Here is a 19,829-nt window from a genome sequence, read left to right as displayed (position 1 = left end):
TATAGGATTTTACGTCTAATGTTCACGAGAGAGATTAGCTTGGAATTATCCTTTCTCATAATATCTTGTCAAATGTTAATATCAAATTTATACCAGGCTCCTAAATTGAGGTAGGAAGTGTCCTCTCCCTCAGCATAAATAACTTATTGCAAACATTCTAATGTTGCACTAGTGGGCTTGAGAGTTTAGTCCAGAGTACTCTGCATGGGGGGCCGGGAGGTAGGGAGTATAGTGAAAATGTGTGAAGACAAGATGCTGAGAAGCAGACTTCACGCCATAGCCTTGCTCAGCTAAGCAATACCAGGCAGGGAAAAACCAGGCCAGGTCAGGAACCCTCAGTTCTCCATGAGCCAGCCCACTCAAGGTTTCTGGCCCTTCTTCCTGCTTCCTCTTTCATGGTCTTGTTGGGAAGAGGGAGGTGTGAGGAGGCAAGACGCTATCTAGGGGCGCCTGGGGAGGCTCAGGTGATTGTGTGTCTGACTCTTGATTTCGCCTCAGGTCATGATCTCAGGGTCCTGGGATAGAGCCCCACATCAGGTTCCATGATCAGTGGGGAGTCTGCTGAAGATTCCCTCTCTCTCCCTCTGCCCCTCCCCTACTCACACACTTGCACTGTCTCTAAATAAAATAAAATAAAACCTTTAAAAATAAAAAGAAGCTCTCTAGCTGCCAGGCTTCTGGATGCTACCATCTGAGCATTGGTCCCTAGTCTAGTCTTCGGCTGGGAAAGCCCCCAAGGACTTGGGCCTTCATTGTAGTATCTTCAGACCAGTCAGGGTGAGGAATGAGGCCTTGCCCTTGGGCTTCTCTCCCTCTGTGGCGCCCAGGAGTTGCAGTATCTAACAGGAAGTGCCGAGCAGCATATGGCGTATGGCTTGGATGCTGAAGAGGGGCCAGGAAAGAGCTTCCTTCATGATGCACTTGACCCTGTAGCAGTGCACAGCATAGGAAATGGAGGATGTGCAATTGTTGCCTTACTGTCAAACAACCAATGACGCCCTGTGGGTTCACCTTGTAGAAGCCATAGGTTATGCGTCCACTTCGATCTTCTTGGCAGGCTGATGGGAGAGGGAGGGAGAATTAGTACCTAGTCTCTTGCATCAAGACAAGCATGTGGTTGGCACCCCTTAAGGACTTCCTAGGCTTTCAATAGGTGGGACCTCACCTGGTCTGACAGAGACTGCCATTTCTGCCCCTTCTGGAAGACCATGAATGCTGTCTTGTCTGTCAGGGTTTGGAAATACTCTTCTGGTTTTGGGGTTTTTTAAAAAAAGATTTTATTTATTATTTTGAGAGAGAGAGAGAGCACAGTAGCGGGAGGGGGAGAAGAGGAAGGGGGAAGCAGGCTCCCTGCTGAGTGGGGAGCCTGACTTGGGGTTCCATCCCAGGACCCTGAAATCATGACCTGAGCCAAAGGCAGATGCTTCACTGACTGAGCCACCCAGGAGCCCAATAGTCTTCGGTGTTTCCAGTGGTGCCATCTTCCTCCAGCACCAGGAAGAGGGCTGGTCTACCAGCATCAGGCTGGTCCAGACCTGGAAGGAGCCCCTCCAGATTGTGCGTCACAGTGCCCTCCTGCACACGCTGGTTGGCCGTGCTCGCTCGGAAGGGCTGGGCCCTGGAGGCCTCCAGACTGGGCTCCAGCAGCGGCTCCAGGGGCATCACCAAGGTGCTCACTGCCACACATGTGGAGAGGGACTTAGGGAAGAAAACGTTGAGGAAGTTCATGGCATGTTCCATTCTCATTGGCTGCCCCCCCTTGTATCACGCCCCATAGCCCCCTAACCTTACAGTTCTGCCTCTGGGAACTATTTCCTCCTCCTTCGTGTCTGGGAGAGATTCTATCAGCCTGGAGGAGGAGAAAAAAAGAGAAAAAGAAGAACGCATTAAGTAGGATTCCATTTATCAAAACTCCAAGAACAGGTAAAAATAAGCTGTCCCGTCTAGTAATGCACACATAGCTGGCAGAGCTGTAAGGACGAGCGAGAAAATGTACATCACGAGGATCCGAATGGTGGCTGTGTCTTGAAGGGTCCTCCGGGAGGGGCCAACAGAAACTTCTCCACTGTTATGTGTGTTACTGACCTGGGTGGTTGTCGTGCAGAACTTCTCATTAAAATTCTTTAAACCCAGGTAATAATTCTGTTTTAAGCCCTACTCTTTAAATGATGACCTATGGGCCAAATCCAGCCCGCTGCCTTTTTTTTACAACAAAATGTATTGGAACACAACCATATTAATTATGTGCTTTAGTGCTACAAACATTCTGCAGAAGTTCTGACAGAGACTTGGAAAGCCAGAAAGATTTACTGTCTGGCTCAGAAGAATTCAGAAAACATGTGCATAGTTTCAAGCCGAGGTTGTTTAATTTATTTTTTTAAATTTATTTATTTTTAGGGACGCTCAGAAGAATTCAGAAAACATGTGCATAGTTTCAAGCCGAGGTTGTTTAATTTATTTTTTTTAAATTTATTTATTTTTAGGGACGCCCGGGTGGCTCATTCCGTTAAGTGTCTGCCTTCAGCTCCGGTCATGATCCCAGGGTCCTGAGATCAAGTCCGCATCAGACTCTCTGCTCAGTGGGGAGCCTGCTTCTCCCTCGGCCTCTGCCTGCCGCTCCCCCTGCTTGTGCTCTCTCTCTCTCTCCCTGAGAAATAAATAAAAAAATCAAAAAAAATTATTTATTTTTAAAGATTTTATTTATTTATTTGAGAAAGAGAGAGAGCATGAGTGGGGAGGAGGGGAATAGGGAGAAGTAGGCTCCCCACTGAGCAGGGAGGCCAACTTGGGGGTTAGTCCCAGGACCCTGAGATCATGACCTGAGTCGAAGGCAGGTACCTGACTGACTGAGCCCCGCAGGCCCGGCAAGGAGAGGTTGTTTTAAACCTTATGTATCAATTGTATGCATTCTTCTGTCTGGATGGCATATTTCACTTTTTTTAAACCAGAAAAAGAGATGAAAATGAATGGGATTAGTTCCTAATATGGTTAATATTGTTTCATTAGTTTATATAATCTTTGTTTTGAAGACCCACTCAGAGAATCTGGTTCAAGGACTATTTGGTGTCATTAACTAAAACTCATTGATGCCAGTTCACGTAAAGGGAGCTTTACTATAAACAAACAGGAAAACAGGACCCCAAGGAACCCAACTGAACTTCAGGATTGGAAATACCAGCTCCAGGCAGTTTTCCTCTGTCTGTCTCTCCTCCTCTCTCCCCGCTGCACTGCTCACCAGCACCTCCCTGGCCTCCCATCTTTGTGGCTGCTCTCAAGTGGTGCTTTAACCCCACGTCTCGTTGCTTTTCTCGCTGGTTCTTTCCAGATCATTTGCTCAGCCCCTATGTCCAAATGTCCAAATCTTCCTGCCCCAACTCCAGATTCCTGGGGCAAGTGGAATGTCTTCCAATTTCGGTTACATTCCCCCAGGTCCAGTTCACAGGTGTCCAGTAACGGGCAGGTAGGAGTGGTTCTGGCCTGTGGGAACAGAAGCATTTCTAAAATGGGATTGTGGATTGGGGTACAATGATTTCACACATCTAACAAAATAAGAAAGGAACGGGGATGGGCATTGTACAGGGGGTAATAAACAGTAGGGGGCGAGTGATGTTGAAAGATATTACAGGATCCCTTTCAAGTGTGTACAGGGATTAATTTGCACCCGGTATTGAAGTATTTATAAAAACTTTTAAGCCCTTGAAATAGGCTCAATTTGGGGGCAGGATGAAAGAGAATGGTGAGATGTTAGCAAAAACATCAACAACAGCAACAACACCCCAAACAAACAAAAACAGCCTAGAAGGAAAGGCAAAAGCTAAAAATGCCAACGATGAGAAGTCTTTGAATAGGATTGATTTGCAAATGAGCACAGGGGAGTCCACACACTTAAATGATTCTTACATCAAAATAGTAGTCCTAGGCGGTGTGCGTTTATGATTAACATGCTGGAAATCGGAATTATTGAACTCTTACTGCAGTACGTGCCCTGGGCTCTTTACACACGCAAAGCAGCTGTCGGCTACTCTACCTCCTCCTTAGAGATGCAAATGAAATTACCCGGAACTCGGAACTCGAGCCTGCTCGGAAGGGGTGGGTGTGCAGCAGTTTTCCCAACCTCCTCTAGTTGAGATCTGCAGCAGGGGATAATCCGTTCCTTTGATGGCTCTACTGGCACTCTCCGGGGAGTAACCTTATGGAAAATGGGATTAGAATATTTTCTGTAGACAAGGACTAGGTTTCCATTATCCATTAGATATCTGTGGCAGTGGGCATCACTTTGGATAAACTTTAAAATATAGGATACATGCCCAGAAGTGGAATGCCTCCTTAAAATGTTTGCACATTTCTAAAGGCTTTGGACATATATATATTGCCGAATTGCTTTCCAAAAGCTTGTAGCAAGTCATACTGTCCCTGGCAGTGCAGACGGCTCCTGGCTTCTCGGCATCCTTCCCGGTATTGGAGAGGAATTTCTGTAAGCCTGCAAGTAGAAAGTACTACCTTATTTTAATTTGTGCTGAATGACTTTTGATGACAGATCTAGGTAGATAGGCAGATAAAGCTCTAAACTCCAAAAGATGAAAATTTTCCATAACTGAGCGCAGTCAAAAGAATATGCCACAGAGTCCTGCTGCCCCCAAAAAAGCCCTAAAGGAGAGTTTCAACAGTGCTGTGAGCAATAATAGCGTTACTGGAATGACAATGTTCATGGACCATTTATTCAGATAAATAACTTCTCATGTTAATGTTTTAGGAAAGGAAGAAAGCATATTTTTAATTGAGTTAATATGCGTCCTAAATAAGATAACAGATGCAAAAAATTTGGCATATAATAGGAGACCAGAATGGTATTGTGGGCTTTTAAAAAGTCACATAATTTTTGAAATTCATTTATTTTTATTTATTTTTTATTTTTAAGTAATCACACCAATGGGGGGCTCGAATTCACAACCCTGAGATCAAAGGTTGCATGTTCCGGGGCACCTGGGTGGCACAGAGGTTAAGCGTCTGCCTTCGGCTCAGGGCATGATCCCGGCGTTGTGGGATCGAGCCCCACGTCAGGCTCCTCTGCTATGAGCCTGCTTATTCCTCTCCCACTCCCCCTGCTTGTGTTCCCTCTCTCGCTGGCTGTCTCTCTCTCTGTCAAATAAATAAATAAAATCTTAAAAAAAAAAAAAGTTGCATGTTCCACTGACTGAGCCAGTCAGGCGCCCCAAAAGTCACATAACATTAAAGACATACTTCAAGTATACCGTGTATTAGCAAATATGGAAAGTATAATAAAGGTCAGGTTCAGGAAATGATAGTTATGAAAAATACTCATAAGCTTCCAACCCCCCAAGGCCAAGCAAGTCTACTGCCACAGAGTCTATATGTGTTCCAACAGGGTCTCCCATGAGATGTCTACAGAAGTAAACACATTCATTCAAACCAGCTGACCCACTTACTGCCCACATACCATTTCTAGACACTGCTAGCAAACGTCTAGAAAGTCATCAAACAGTCCGTGAGTGTCATACCAAAAATGCTGTTTAACCCTATGTTTAAGCAGAACAGAACAGGGCACTGAATGGCAGGATAGATTTATAAGTAGATACACTTACCAAAGCAAATTAGCAGGTGCAAAATAAGAGTTCTATAAATGTATACATCCTGAGGAAATTCCAAATTAAAAAATTGTTTCATACCAAAGTGCAGTTTTTATTTTATTTATTTTTTAAAAGATTTTATTTGAGGGGGAGAGAGAGAGAGAGTGCGAGCGCACATGAGAGAGAGAGAGAGAAAGAGAGAGAGAGCACACTGCCTAGGGCGGAACAGGAGGGACAAGCAGACTCCCCACTGACTGCAGAGACTGATGGCGGGGCTGGATCCCAGGACCCTGGGATCATGACCTGAGCCAAAGTCAGATGCTTAACTGACTGAGCCACCCAGGTGCCCCCCAAATGCAGTTTTAAAAAAACTTTTTATTTTGAAATAATGATAGATTCACAAGAGGTTGCAGGGGAAAAAACCACCCAGGGAAGTTCAGGGAACTTTGTCTAGCCTCTTGCAGTGGTAACATCTACACTACAGTATCAAAACCAGGAAACTGACTGCTCACATGATCCCAGAGCTTATTCAGATGGCAACAATTTCATAAGCACTCCTGTGTGTGTGTCTCTGCAGCGTTATCACAGGCGTAACTTCATGTAACCACCAATACAATTAAGATACAGACCTGTTCCATCACCACGTGGCTGCCTCATGTTTCCCCTTTATATCCTCCCAACTCTCACCCTTCACCCCTGGCAATCACTAGTCTGCTCTTCTCTATAATTTTGTTATTTCTAGAATATTCTATAACTGAAATCATATAATATATAACCTTTGAATTGGCTTTTTTCATTCAGACTGATTCCCTAGGTCCAAGTTGCGGTGTGTATCATTAGTTCATTCCTCATTACTGCAGAGCGGTGTTCCGTGACATGGAAGCATGGCGGTTTGTTCAACCATTCAGCCATCGAAGGACGTCTGGGCTATTTCTAGTTTGGGGCTATCATGAATAAAGCCACTACAAACACTTGTGTACAGGTTTTGCATGAACTTAAGTTATTTCTTGGGATCAATGCCAAGGAGTGCAACTGCTAGGACATATGGGAAATACATGTTTAGTTCTTTAAGAAATTGCCAAATTATTTTCCAGAGTGTCTATACCACTTTACATTCCTATCCAGTGATTCTGTATCCTTGCCAGCATTTTGTGTCATCAGTATTTTTTATTTTAGTGATTCTGATTAAGCTTGTCGTGGTATCTCATTGTGGTTTTAATTTGCATTTCCATAATAGCTGCTATTTTTGTGTGCTTTGTCATTTGTATATACGTTCCAGTGCAATGTCTGTTTATTTCTTAGTTGGATTGTTTGGGTTTTGTTTTTTTTTTTAATTCATCATTTGTATATGCTTTCCAGTAAAATATCTGTTTGTTTTCTAATTGGATTGTTTGGGTTTTTGGAGAACTTATATATTCTAGATAGAAATCCTTTGTTAGATATGTGGTTTGCAAGCATTTTCTCCCAATCTATAGCTTGCCTTCTTACCCTCTTTCACAAAGCAAAAATTCTTAATTTTGAAGAGGTCCAGTTTATCCATTTTTCCTTTTATGGGTTGTACTTTCAGTGTCAAGTCTAAAAACTCTTCATCTAGTCTTAGATCCCATAAATTTCCTCCTATTTTTTTCCTACTAGTTTCTAGATTTACATTGTATGTTTAAGTTCGACCGCTCTAGCACCATAAACCAAGCCCACCACTGTCCAGCCAGCCCCCTCTCCAGCCCCACTCCCTCCATCCCTGGTACTGAAACATTGTCATCTGTGAAACAGAGGAAGGGGCAGGTGTGCTGAGGGTCGCTGGCTCATGAGGCAGATGATTGACTATTTGCTTAAGGATCTAAAAGTGGCTTGAGACAAATAGTCATTATTTCAAAGTTCTAAACATGAGAATTTGCCCAGGGTTCTCGGATAGAATTATTGCTCTCTTGCAATAGGCAGCAAGACCACTCATAGTTGGAGATCTTGCAAAAGAAGAGAGTGGTAGAGGTTGGGGCCCACACCTTCCCTATAATCAACCAAAGGAAGCCAAATTTCAACTCCAAAAGGAAAGTATGAGTGCCTTTGCCCATGTGGCTCAGGAACCCCATCTATTTTGAAAACACTGGGATTATGAGAGCAGCAGGCCTGATCTTCTTGCCAAAAGTTGCATCCAACATTAATTTAAAAAATTAGTGTGACTTGCAGACAGGCAAAGGGAAAATGATTATTTTTGACTAAAATGTTCTTGAGAACAAAAGATCTGGCAGACTCCAGAAGATGGTCCTCTGACAGTTTAGTGGTCGCGTGGAAGAAGACGTCCCCACTTTCCCACCAAGCTCAGCACACACACAGGGAGCTGGGCCCAGCGACCCCGCCGTAGCTACAGGCTTGAGCCCACGCCCAAACCCAGCTGCACCAGGCTGCCGAGGCTCGTGGACCTTCTCCAGAGACGAGGCTCAACCTCCACACTCCAGGTTGGGGGAGGGTCTCGTGTCCACCTGTGGGCTGCCTGGGAGTCAAGTGACAAAAACAGACAAGTGGAGATTTCTAAAAGAATTTCATTCTGAGACCACGTTGTATAACCTTCTCAAGAGTGAAGGGTTAAGCAGGTGGAATTATAAAAGCAGCCACCTTCCTTCATTCGTGCGAGCGCTTGCTGATTCATTCATTTACCCAGCAGGGGCATCCTGTGCACCTCCGCGTGCCACTGCTGTTCTGGGCACTGGGTGTACAGAGATGAGCAAGGCAGAGAAGGCCCCGGGGCCCCGAACGGCGTCTAGAGCACGGCTGACCAGCAGAAATATACCGGGAGCCAGAAACGTGAGACACGTGGAATTTTAAGTTTCTTAGTAGCCACATTTTTGAAAGTTTAAAGAAACGGGAGAGACTGTTTATAATTAATATTTTATTTAACCCAATATATCCAAGAGTGTATCAATACAAAAATTACTAAGATATCTTACTGGCCTTTTCTGACGCTAAGTCTTCAGTATCTGGCCTCTATTTTACTGTTTTACAACCACATCATATTTCAGGTTTCAAGTGCTCAGTAACCACACATGGTCTGTGACTGCTGTCTGGGACAGTGCACATTTAGAAGAAACTGTTCCAGGGCCACAATTGGCACTGTGTACAAAGCAGCTTATTTTATTTTTAAAGATTTTATTTATTTGTGAGAGAGAGAGGGAGAGCATGAGCAGAAGCAGGGGGAGCAGCAGGCAGAGGGAGAAACAGACTCCCTACTGAGCAAGGAGCCTGATGTGGGACTCGATCTTAGGACCCTGGGATCATGACCCGAGCCCAAGGCAGACACTTAACCCAGTGAGCCACCCAGGCGTCCTGAAACTTATTTTATTTGTAGAAGACATGTTTATGCGCATATCCACAGGAGAGTACATTGTAGTATGTATTCATACTTATACTAAATAGCAGTGAAAGTTAATGAACTAGAGCCTCGCATATCAAGCTGATGGACCTCTCAGTGTTGAAAGAAAGAACCGTTGCAGGAGAATACATAGCCTATTCTGTCTCCGTTCAAAATATATAAAATGAATAATATGCTTAGAAAGATATGCATACGTATTAAAAATATAATATAAAGAAAGGCCTGGGAATGATACAGTCCAAATTAAGGGTAAGCTAAATTCAGAGAGAAAGAAATAGGAATGGTGGCAATATGTTATTACTTCAGCTGGGTGGTGGGTGCATGCATGTTTTTTGTAGCACCCTTCACCCAATTACAAATGTCTTACATGAGGGGCACCCGGGTGGCTCAATCAGTTAAGCGTCTGCCTTTGGCTCAGGTCATGATCCCAGGGTCTTGGGGTCGAGCCCCACGTCGGGGTCCCTGCTCAGCGGGGAGCTTGCTTCTCCCTCTCCCTCTGCTGCTCCCCCTGCTTGTGCTCGCTCTCTCTCTGTCAAATAGATCAATAAAATCTTTTTAAAAATGTCTTAAATGTTTCATGGCAAATTTCTTAGGAATGTGGAAAAACACCTTATTATTATTATTTTTTTTTTTTTAATTTGAGGGAGAGCGAACACAAGTGGGGAGGAGGGGCAGAAGGAGAGGAGAAACAGACTTTTGGATGAGCAGGGAACCCCATGCAGGGCTCAATCCCAGGACCCTGAGATCATGACCTGAGCCAAAGGCAGACGCTTAACCCACTGAGCCACCCAGGCACCCCCAAAAACACCGTACTTACTATTACTATTCTTATTTTGATAATAGCTTATAAAGCTAATTGAACCTAAGGACTCTCCTTCAGGAGGAAAACGGCAAGAAATAAAAGAAGGGTGGAGACAGGATGTTTGTACATAAGGAAGTCAAATCTGTACGTCCCCAAGGTGTTTAAGAGCCAGACATGAAGCCGCAGCCCCTCCCTGCCATCAGCTAAGAAGGGACCGACGCTTTGTAGGGCCCTTCCGTCAGGAGAGCTCGGAGTAGAGCGGCCAGGAAAGCAGTATCTGCCATTTCCCCACTCCTGACAGCAGGAGAGCTACAGACGTGCTCTGAAAGGCGGTCTTTAATCCATCTCGTCAGAAACCACATCTGATTACTCAGCCGCCAGGGTTCCCTGTCGGTGCCACGTGGAACGTGAACTCCAACCAGATATGCTCTTGGTCATTCACCTTCAACTCCTCCCTGAAGTGAAATTGAAGGATCATGTGTCGACAGGCCCCCGCCCCTAAACACAAGGCTCATCTGCTTTGTGAGATGGCCAACCCTACAGACTTGGGGAATTCATCCTGAGATGAGATTTCAGTAACCGTAGCCCATGAAACTGTGAAAACACGGGCCATGGGTCTATCCTTCACTCGAAACCAAAGGACAAGATGGCCAAAGTCTAACCCAAGAGCAGAGGTCACTGACATGAGTTGGCTCTCAGCATGTGAATCTGAATCTTGACCAATTCCCAAGAGAAGAAAAGAAAACAAAGGCATTTGTCACTTGAGGAATTTTATTTCTCTGTGTGAACTATAGTTAGTTGTCACATTCTTCCACATATTTGAAATTGATTTTGAGCCAGCCTGGGAAGTGAGTAAAATTTGACTTTTGTCACTCTGTCCCACATTCTCTTCCCTCCCCATCTTATTTTTTTTCTTTTGATAGTGAAATTAATTAGGTTACCAGATCCACTGCTGTAATAGAGGAGGCCCCAAATAATACTGGCTTCAGGAAGACAGAGCTTTATTTCTCCGACACGTAGAGGTCCAAGCTAGGATGGCAATTCCAGCCATACCAGGAATCACTTTCTTACCTAGATGACTCTGTAATCTTCGACATGTGGTTGTTAATCTCATGATCCGACCTGGCTGCTCCTGTCCCTGCTGACTCATCTGTACTCCATTCTCTAGAAAGAATGAGAGAGCCCGGCGCTTGACCTGAAAGTCAGGTCTATCTGTGGACAGAAGGATGGCCCTCCAGGATATTCATGTCCCAATCCCAGAACCATGAAATAGCAAAAGGGGCTTTGCAGGTGTGGTTAAGGATCTTGGTGTGGGAGTGTGATTTTTTTTAACTCGAATTTACTGCTGGTGAGATAAGCTCACTGGACTATTTTTGTCAAGGAAAGACACACTTTTTCCCAAAGTGGCAGCAGTAGGAAACCAAATGATGAAAACAGAAGTTATTTCAAAGAAAGGAGGATTGAAATAGTAATAGTAATTTGGCGTAGCTATGTTTGTTGGCGTATTGATTTTGATTTCGTAGGCATCATTGATAGCACAATGCCAAAACGATGATGTTTGTCATTTGTAGAAATGGACAGTCCGATGAACCAATGGAACACCCCAACTTAAGCAGCACTTACATGCAAAACAAGAGGAGTTCGAAACCAAATGATCCTTTTAAAGAAAGAGTAACGCGTTAAAAAGTTGATGGAAGTAGCTCTTCAGTAGGTTACTTACAAACATTGGTACTTTGCAGGTATCTTACGAAGCAGCCCTTTGGGTTTACTCAAATTAAAAAAAATACAATTCGTGGGGCGCCTGGTGGCTCAGTCCGTGAAGCATCCGACTCTTGTTTTGGGGTCATGAGTTTGAGCTCCGCGCTGTGTGTAGAGACTACCTTCTTTTTTTTTTTTTTTTGTAAGATTTATTTATTTGAGTGAGAGAGAAAGAGCACGCTCACAAGTGCTTGAGCAGGGGGAGAGGAAGAGGGAGAGAGGCAGACTCGACCTCAGGACCCTGAGATCATGACCTGAGCTAAAACCAAGAGTCAGAGGTTTAACCAACTGAGCCACCCAGGCACCCCTGTGTGGAGCCTATTTTAAAATAAAATAAAATTTCAGGATGCCTGGGTGGCTCAGTCGGTTAAGCCTCTGACTTTGGCTCAGGTCATGATCTCAGGGTCCTGGGATCAAGCCCAGCATTTTTGGGCTCCCCACTTGGCGGGGAGTCTGCTTGTCCCTCTGCCCCTCCCCAGCTCATGCTCTCTCTCTCTCTCAAATAAATAAATAAATAAAATCTTTAAAAAAGAGAAATATTTACATGCAAATGATTTAAAATCTTTAGAAAAATTTTGTCACAAAAGGGGTAAGTTTTGGTTATCTAGAAAACTGAGCAATATAAAAATTTTTCATGCCCCACTGGAGTCTCTGTCATATAAATTTAGATTATGAAAAAAAACCAAGATGATGAGACTTTTCAAACAGAAGTTCAGAGTATTCCATTCAGAAACAACGTCCCAGCGCTGAGGTGAGAAAATCAGGAAAAGGCCCAAGTGCCAAGTCTTTGGTCCGGATGGGAAGATCCCCGCTGTGGCTGCAATTCGAATTTTGGCGGCAAATTAGAATGTCCTGGGGAGCACTTGCAAATCATGCTGCCTGGCCATACGCAGCAATGAAATCAGGATGTTTAAACTTGCCAGGTGACTTCAATGTGCACTGCAGCCGGAGTGCCCCTGGTGCACAGCAGTGCTTCTCAAAACCCACAGATCTCGTTAAATGCCAATTCCACTTCCGTTGGTCTGGGGTGAGCCTGAGCTTCCGGCTGAGGGCGAGACTGCTGGTCCAGGGACCTCACTTTGAGAAACAAGGTCAAGGCAGTAGGGGGCAGGCTACACCAAAGTGCAACTCATGAACAATTAGAAGGACAACAGGCAAGACTTTTTAAAAAAAATTCCCAGACACGTTTTTTTTGCGGTAAAACATACAGAATATGACATTTATCATTTTTTTCATTTTAAGTGTACAGTTCAGTGGCATTACATGCATTCACATTGTTTTTGCAACTAGCACACCATCCACCTCCAGAACTCCCTCTTCCTAAACTGCAAATCATCAGACACTGACTTCCCATTTCCCCTCCTCCCCCTAGACTCTGGTAACCACCATTCCACTTTCTCTTTCTATGAATTTGACAACTCTGGGAACCTCTACAAGTGGAATCATATATTTGTCCTTTCCATTTTTTTTTTTTAAGTAAACCCTACCCCCAACATGGGGCTTGAACTCACGACCACAGGATCAAGAGTCGCCTGCTCTATTGACTGAGCCAGCCAGGCACCCCAATAGTTGCCCTTTTGTGACCAGCTTAATTCACCGAGCCCAATATCCTTAAGTCTCATCCATGTTGTAGCATGTGTCAGAATTTCCTTCCTTTTTAAGGTGGAATAATATTCAATCATATCTGTACAGACACATTAGTTTTTAGTAAATTTCTCTCTGTTGGAAACAACAGTTTTGATTGCAGAACAAAAGTCACTCCTTTACATGGGCTGTCCTTTGTAATAGGAAGATGGCCTACTGCCAGGGGCCCCCACTGACCATCATCTTCCCATTTAACATTAATTGGGAAATTCCTGGTTTGAAAGAATTATTAATGACATAACTATGTCATCAAGAAGTCAGCCTCTCGTGTTACGATGACAAAGCTTGCAGCTGCTGGACCAGGTCCAGGAGGGTGTGGTCATGGATGAACCTTGGCTCACCGGCTCTGAGGTCATGCCAAAATAATGGAGAACCTTTACATGAAAGTGCCTCGGTGACAACTGTGCAAAGGCAGCCAACCTCTAGGGCTGGCTCTGGTAACCAGTTTTTCCTGGTGGAGGTAATGCCTCCCTAAAAAAAGAAGAAAAAAAAATCCGCCGAAGGAAATGCACAGTGAATTCTTTGCAGGACTAAAGTGAAAAAGGTTGACACCCAAAAATAAAACAATGTAAGAAAATTCCAAAGGAAATACTCGGTCTCCATGTAGAAATGTGAGAACAGACTTCCAGCGAGCCAATAAGAACGAAACTGACAAACGGGGGAGGTTCTTTTTCTGAGTCTCAAGTGTCAGGAAGCTTCCCCCCCCCCCCAGGACCCTGCGATCTTTGCAACCCTTGGTTTATGCTTTCCGCGGAGGATATATTTTGCCCTGTTGCTCTCTTTCCATGTTTAACTGGCATCTGTGTACAGGGGCTTATTTAATAATTTTTTAATGGGGGGGATTTGTCTTCTTCGTTCCAGAAACAACCTGGTGTTAGTGGAAAGATCTTAGAACTTAGAATTCCAGAGGCCCAGGAGAGAATCCCGCTCTGCCACTTCCCAGCTTTTGGCAGGTTATTTATTTTTACTGTCTCAGCTTCATTGATCTTATTGGGGAAACAAAACTGACAATACCTTCCATATAAGGTCAGAAGGATACATGAGATAGAGTTGGTAGAAGTGTCTGGTTATAGGGGGCACTCTATAAATATTGTACCTACATCCTTTCTATGTTTATAATGCATGCACTGTTAGGTCGCAGGGACTCAAGGATGAGCAAAGCTAGACCCACCCTCAAAGAGCTTGAAGTCTAGAGGGGAGACAGGTCTTAAGCAATTACAAACAACCCGTTGAACCTGGTTGTAAGCTCTGTGGCAAAGGAAAGATACAGAACGCTATCAGATGAATTATGAGAACGTGGATGTGACTGTGGGGAAGGGTTTCTCTTGGAAGGGACGACTGGCCTAGGATCTGAAGGAATAGCAGGCATTAAGCAGAAGACTGTTCTAGGGAGAGGCCTCCAGATGGGGGGTCCCTGGTACGTAAGAGGGTGAGGGTGGAGCCCACAGGGAGAAGTTGTAATGGCAGTGGGGAGGCCCAGCCCGGGGGTGGAGGGTGGTACTTGGTCACACCCAGGAATTTTGTTTCTATTCTGAGATAGGAGAAGCCATGCAAGGTGAAGAGGTCATTGTTGAAGGCTAACATTTCACTCTAGGAAAGTTCCCTGGTCCAGCAGGCAGATGGTGGTAGACTGGGATGGCGGTGATCAAGATGGCGACATGGAGATGAATTAGAAACCTTTTGGGGATGTAAAACTCTAGGCATCAGATGGCATCTGCTCTATATATGTTTGAAGAACAAATCAATGAATCAGTGGCATTTTTTAAAAAATATTTTATTTGTTTATTTGACAGAGAGAGACAGCAAGAGAGGGAACACAAGCGAGGGGAGTGGGAGAGGGAGAAGCAGGCTTCCTGCAGGGCAGGGAACCCAACGTGGGGCTCGATCCCAGGATCCTGGGATCATGACTTGCGCCGAAAGCAGACACTTAACGGGTGAGCCACCCAGGTGCCCCAATCAGTGGCATTTTTTGTATAGGACTGATGATTGGCCTGATGCCAATCTTAAGTGCATGATACAGTTGTATAATTCAGCTATAAAAAAGAATGAAACACAGATGAACCTTGAAAACATTAGGGGAAGTGCAGAAGTCAGTCACAAAAGACCATATATTACATGCTTCCCTTTATATGAAACGTTTGAAATATTAAGAAGAACAAAAACTAGGGCGCCTGGCTGGCTCAGTCCACAGAACATGTGACTCTTGATCTCAGGGTCGTGAGTTCGAGCCCCACATTGGGTGTAGAGATTACGTAAATGAATGACTGGGTGAATAAATGAGTGAATTAATGAATAAATGAACTAATTTAAAAAATGAAAAGGCCTTGGGGACCCACTTGGCTGAAGCACATTGCGTTTATTTCCAGCCACAATGGCTCCTTTAAAAAATGGAAAAAAAAAAAAAGAATAGCAAAAACTATAGAGACAAAGTAGTTAGCAGCTGCCAGGGGCTGAGAGAAATGGGGGTGTTGAGGGGTTACAGCTAAAGTGTCAGGGTTTCTTTTTGACGTGATGAATTGTTCTAAGATTGTGGAGGGAGTCGAACAACTCTTGAGTACGCTAAAACCCATGGAACCACACGCTTTTTTAAAAATATATTTTATTTATTTATTTATTTATTTGACAGTGAGAGAGAGAGAGCAAGAGCAGGGGGAAGGGGCAGAGGGGGAAGCAGGCTCCCCGCTGAGCAGGGAGCCCACCGCGGGGCTGGATCCCAGGACCCTGAGATTGTGAGCTGAGCCAAAGGCAGATGCTTAACCCACTGAGCCACCTAGGAGTCCCAAAACCATACACTTCAAATGGGTAAATAATGTGCTTTGTAAATTATATCTCAGTAAAGCTGTTACATACACACAGAGACACACACACACACACACTCAGGCATATATATTCACACATATACATACATGGGAGTGAGAGGGGGGAGAAGAAGGCCCACAGTCATAAACACTGCTGCCCGTTGTCAGAAGAGTCCAATGGGCATGAACTCCATGGTGCTAAGGTTGGCACTTCCTGACTCAGTGTCCTCCGGGGAGGAAAACATCCCTGTCCCTCAGCCCCGACTCTTGTCCTGGCTTCTGACTCCTTCCAGAGCAAATGAAATGGTACTGTGTACAGACCTCAAGGGAAGAAGAGGAGGGTCCTTTGGTTTTTCTAGCCATGGCATTGCTACTTTGCTCTGTAGATTGGGAGTGAGGAACCGTCATATGACAGCAGCTGCCACTGAACAGTGACTAAGGGGAGGACAGAAACTCCTACTCATCCTCTACAACTCTGTTTAGAGGTCACCTCCTCCAAGAAGCTTTCTGTGACTTCTGAGAATGAGTCAGGGCCACTCCTGCCTTGCTACCTACCTTACTTACAGGTTATGATTGCTTGCCCGCATTGCCACTGAGCTGTCACCTCCTTCGGGGCCGGCATGCGGCTTATTTGCTGGTTGTACCCCCAGCTCATCTGTAGGGGCTCCTGTAGCATGTGCTCAGTGAGACGTTAGGGAATGAATGAAACAAACATCGCCCTGAGTCCATTCACAAAGAAGAGGAAAACTCAGCTTTCCAAAGATAGTTCTCGAAGTCATAGTGCAGAAAAGATTTGCAGCCACGGCAGCCTGAAGAGATTGGTCTGAGGGAAGTGCTGGGGAGCCAGAGACTTCGTGGGTAAGAGAACATGAACCAACGCGTGCAGATGACCTCATGCTCCCCCAAAGCGGGGATCACTTTCGCATTGCTCAAGCTTCAGGAATCTCTCTTCCTTCCAAAACAATTCCAGGTCGCGTAGTACAGGTGACACATGTGTGACCATCTTCTCATCTTCCACCCCATGGGGAAGGAACAAGAATCCACCAGTGCTAATACAAAGGAGATTCCTTTTTTTTTTTTTTTCTTTCAATAACACGCAGACTGGAGTTCTGGGATTCAGGGTTTAAATTCATGGTCTCCTTGAGTGGGTCCCCATGACTCTAGGAAAATGGTTATATCCTAACCTACTTTGGTCTCTTTAAAGCTACAAATGTGCAAAATGCCCCCCCATCTTCAACCACACTTGTGTCATTTGGCTTTATTAATAGCTAAAAAGCATTTACCTGTAATCGCAATGAGGTGCACCTACCTACTTTAAAGGGCAAGCGGGCTGTGCTGGGGCCATTAAAACTTAATTTTGCTTGGCTCTGCCACACCCTCACCTTGGGGCCTCAGTTTCCACCTGCATAAAATGGCTGGTTGGTTGAGGTAAGTTTTAAGGTTGTTGCTATCTCTCATGGTGATGTAGTTTTTGAATGTTGGCGAGGTCCGGAGCCAGGGCCAAGGAAGAATCCTTGAGATGTCTTTGGTGCAAAAAAGGTGATTTTATTAAAACACAGAGACAGGACAGGTGGGCTGAAAGAGCGTCTGCCCTGGGGTGGTGAGGGGCACTGATTACATACTTGGGAGTTGGGGGGGGGGTAAGGACAAAGGGAGGTGGCCAAGAGGACTTTGATATGCTAAATAAGACGGAATCCGGGAGGCCTTGCCACTGTCCATCTAAGGGGGTTTTTCCCTCTAGCAAAGCATTAACATTTAGGCAGTTGGGAGTTTCCTGAAGGAATGTCACGCTCTGCCTGCCTCGAGTACTTGCCCCTGGACTGCAGGTTATCAGGAAATTGTATTTTATTTACATTCCCTTTTGCCTTTGTTTCCCCCATCACGGTCAGTGGAGGGAAGGGTGATGTTAGGGCTCCAGGAAATTGAGTTATGGGTCTCTGAATAGCCGAACTTCCAGAGACCCAGAGAAATGCGTTTTACTTGTAGATCACAGAGGCATTGGCAAACAGATGGAGACTCCTGTCTTGTAGGACCACGATCTCTGTTAATGAACCATTTGTTTTTGCTTCCCTTCCTGTTAGGGCAGCCAGCAGTGCCTGAGGAATATCAACCCTGTCGGGGTGTGTGACTATGGAGAAAGCAGGGAACAAACTTCAGCTCAGCCAGTGAAGTCCCCACCATACTACCGCGTAACTCAAACAATTGTGTGAGTGCAAATGACATTCCAAAAGAGATAAGGTTCTCCTTGTAGCCATGTTGACAGGACTCTTGTGTCCTTCAACTCGGGTTGGTCTCTTGCTTCCGGAACAATAGGCGGTGGCCTCTTGCGACTTGAGGGGTTCTGAAAGAATGCCTGCTCCAAGAGCTCCCGGAGACTCTCTTCTCAGACTTGACTGTAGCTGCTGCCTAAAATTTCACCACCAATCATCAGGAGTTAGGTCACTGAGGGGTGCGTGGGTAGCGCAGTCGTTAAGTGTCTGCCTTCGGCTCAGGGCGTGATCCTGGCGATCTGGGATCGAGCCCCACATCAGGCTCTTCCTCTGGGAGCCTGCTTCCTCCTCTCCCATTCCTCCTGCTGGTGTTCCCTCTCTCGCTGGCTGTCTCTCTGTCAAATAAATAAATTTTTAAAAAAATCTAAAAAAAAAAAGGAGTTAGGTCATTGAGCTAAAACATTCATTTCTGTTGAAAATGAAGGTAATCTTGGAAGGGTTAACAAACGTGGCTGGGATCTGTCATTTCTCTCTTTCAGCTGACATCTAGCAGGAGATGTACTGAACCATGGGGAGAAGAGCGAGCTGTCCCATCATGACCCCTGAAGTCCTTGCTTGAAGAAGGTGGGCTCGGGCCCAGCCTGGAGGGAGCCCGGGATGTCAGGGGGGTGGATTGAGGTTTCCCAGCGCCTCAGGGAGGAAGAACGAGCCGAGGATGGGAGCTCGTGTGAGAGAGACAATGGAAGTGGACTTTGGATCAAAATCTTTCAGTTTTGAAAGGGACCTTGATGACCATCTGGTCATGCATAGCCATATTACGTGTCGTGGAGCTCGCTCTGAGAAAGGTCAGGTGAACTGACCAAGGCACACAAGAGGCCAGTAGCAGGTGCAGGCCTCAGACCCTCTCCCTAATTCCTAGTTCAGGAATTGTACCATCTTCCAGGTAGTTTTTTAAATTTTGTTCCCCACAGGTTTGGGGTTCCATGGAGGGGGACTGAAGAGTGAGGGAAAGGGATGAGGTGCTGGGGCTTGTCCAGGGGTGGAACCAGGTTTTATGGGGCCTAAGGTGTATACAAGGGGCGAAAGGATGGGTTCTTTAAAGAAACAACTACAAAATTAAAAATACAAACTTAGGCACAAGGTCTTTAAGGGTCCCTAAAGTCTGGGTGTCATTAGCTTCATGGTAGACGTGCCACTGGGGTCCCACCATTGATTCAAACAGGTCATCCCCTCACATGACACTCCTGCTTTAAGGTCTTACGGTTAAAAAAGAGAGAGAAAACTTCGTAAAAAAGTTTGAAAATCGCTGCTCTGTCCTAGCGGTCACTTGGCATTGCTTAGGACTAGCCGGCGTCGGCCTCATCACCTGCCAACGTTTAATTGTCAACATTTTTGAGAAATTAATTTTAAGTGAGTCATAGGGACATATGCTTGTGCAGGACTTAAGTGCTGGGACTCAGAGAAGCACAGTAACATTTGACTCACAAGATGGAATTTGAGTCATTTTTTTATCAGGTGCCCCACAACCAGATGTCATAGATTATTTGAATTTCAATGCACAGGGGTTTAACACATTTTTAAAAAGATTTTATTTATTTATTTGAGAGAGAGAGCACAAGCAGGGCGAGCAGCCGAGGGAGAGAAGCAGGCTACCTGCAGAGCAGG

At 45.1% G+C, this 19,829-nt stretch overlaps 1 protein-coding gene across 1 annotated transcript; it reads right to left on the bottom strand.

The window, feature by feature from the left end:
• Positions 1-749: 749 nt before the first annotated feature.
• On the bottom strand, positions 750-1,740 carry LOC100482252 (cell death activator CIDE-3-like). The gene is made up of 3 exons (XM_011226269.1): positions 1,434-1,740; positions 979-1,058; positions 750-839 (listed from the first exon to the last, which is right to left on the bottom strand). The coding sequence occupies exons 1-3, from the start codon at positions 1,738-1,740 to the stop codon at positions 750-752; spliced, it is 477 nt and encodes a 158-aa protein (XP_011224571.1).
• Between the last annotated feature and the right edge of the window lie 18,089 nt (positions 1,741-19,829).

This window comes from Ailuropoda melanoleuca, chromosome 14 (assembly GCF_002007445.2).
Source record: "Ailuropoda melanoleuca isolate Jingjing chromosome 14, ASM200744v2, whole genome shotgun sequence".
NCBI classification, from domain to species: Eukaryota; Metazoa; Chordata; class Mammalia; order Carnivora; family Ursidae; genus Ailuropoda; species Ailuropoda melanoleuca.
Note: the sequence above shows the minus strand (reverse complement) of the source record. Positions and strands in the feature narration are given on the sequence as shown.

What these genes read in the sequence shown, in the direction of transcription:
- LOC100482252 (XM_011226269.1), bottom strand. Translation starts at nt 1,740, where the DNA reads ATGGAACATGCCATGAACTTCCTCAACGTTTTCTTCCCTAAGTCCCTC. An exon ending in TTGGGCTCCTGGGTGGCTCA is followed by an intron (nt 1,059 to 1,433) that starts GTCAGTGAAGCA and finishes CTCTCCCATCAG; the next exon opens with CCTGCCAAGAAGATCGAAGT. An exon ending in GCGTCATTGGTTGTTTGACA is followed by an intron (nt 840 to 978) that starts GTAAGGCAACAA and finishes ACTTCCTGTTAG; the next exon opens with ATACTGCAACTCCTGGGCGC.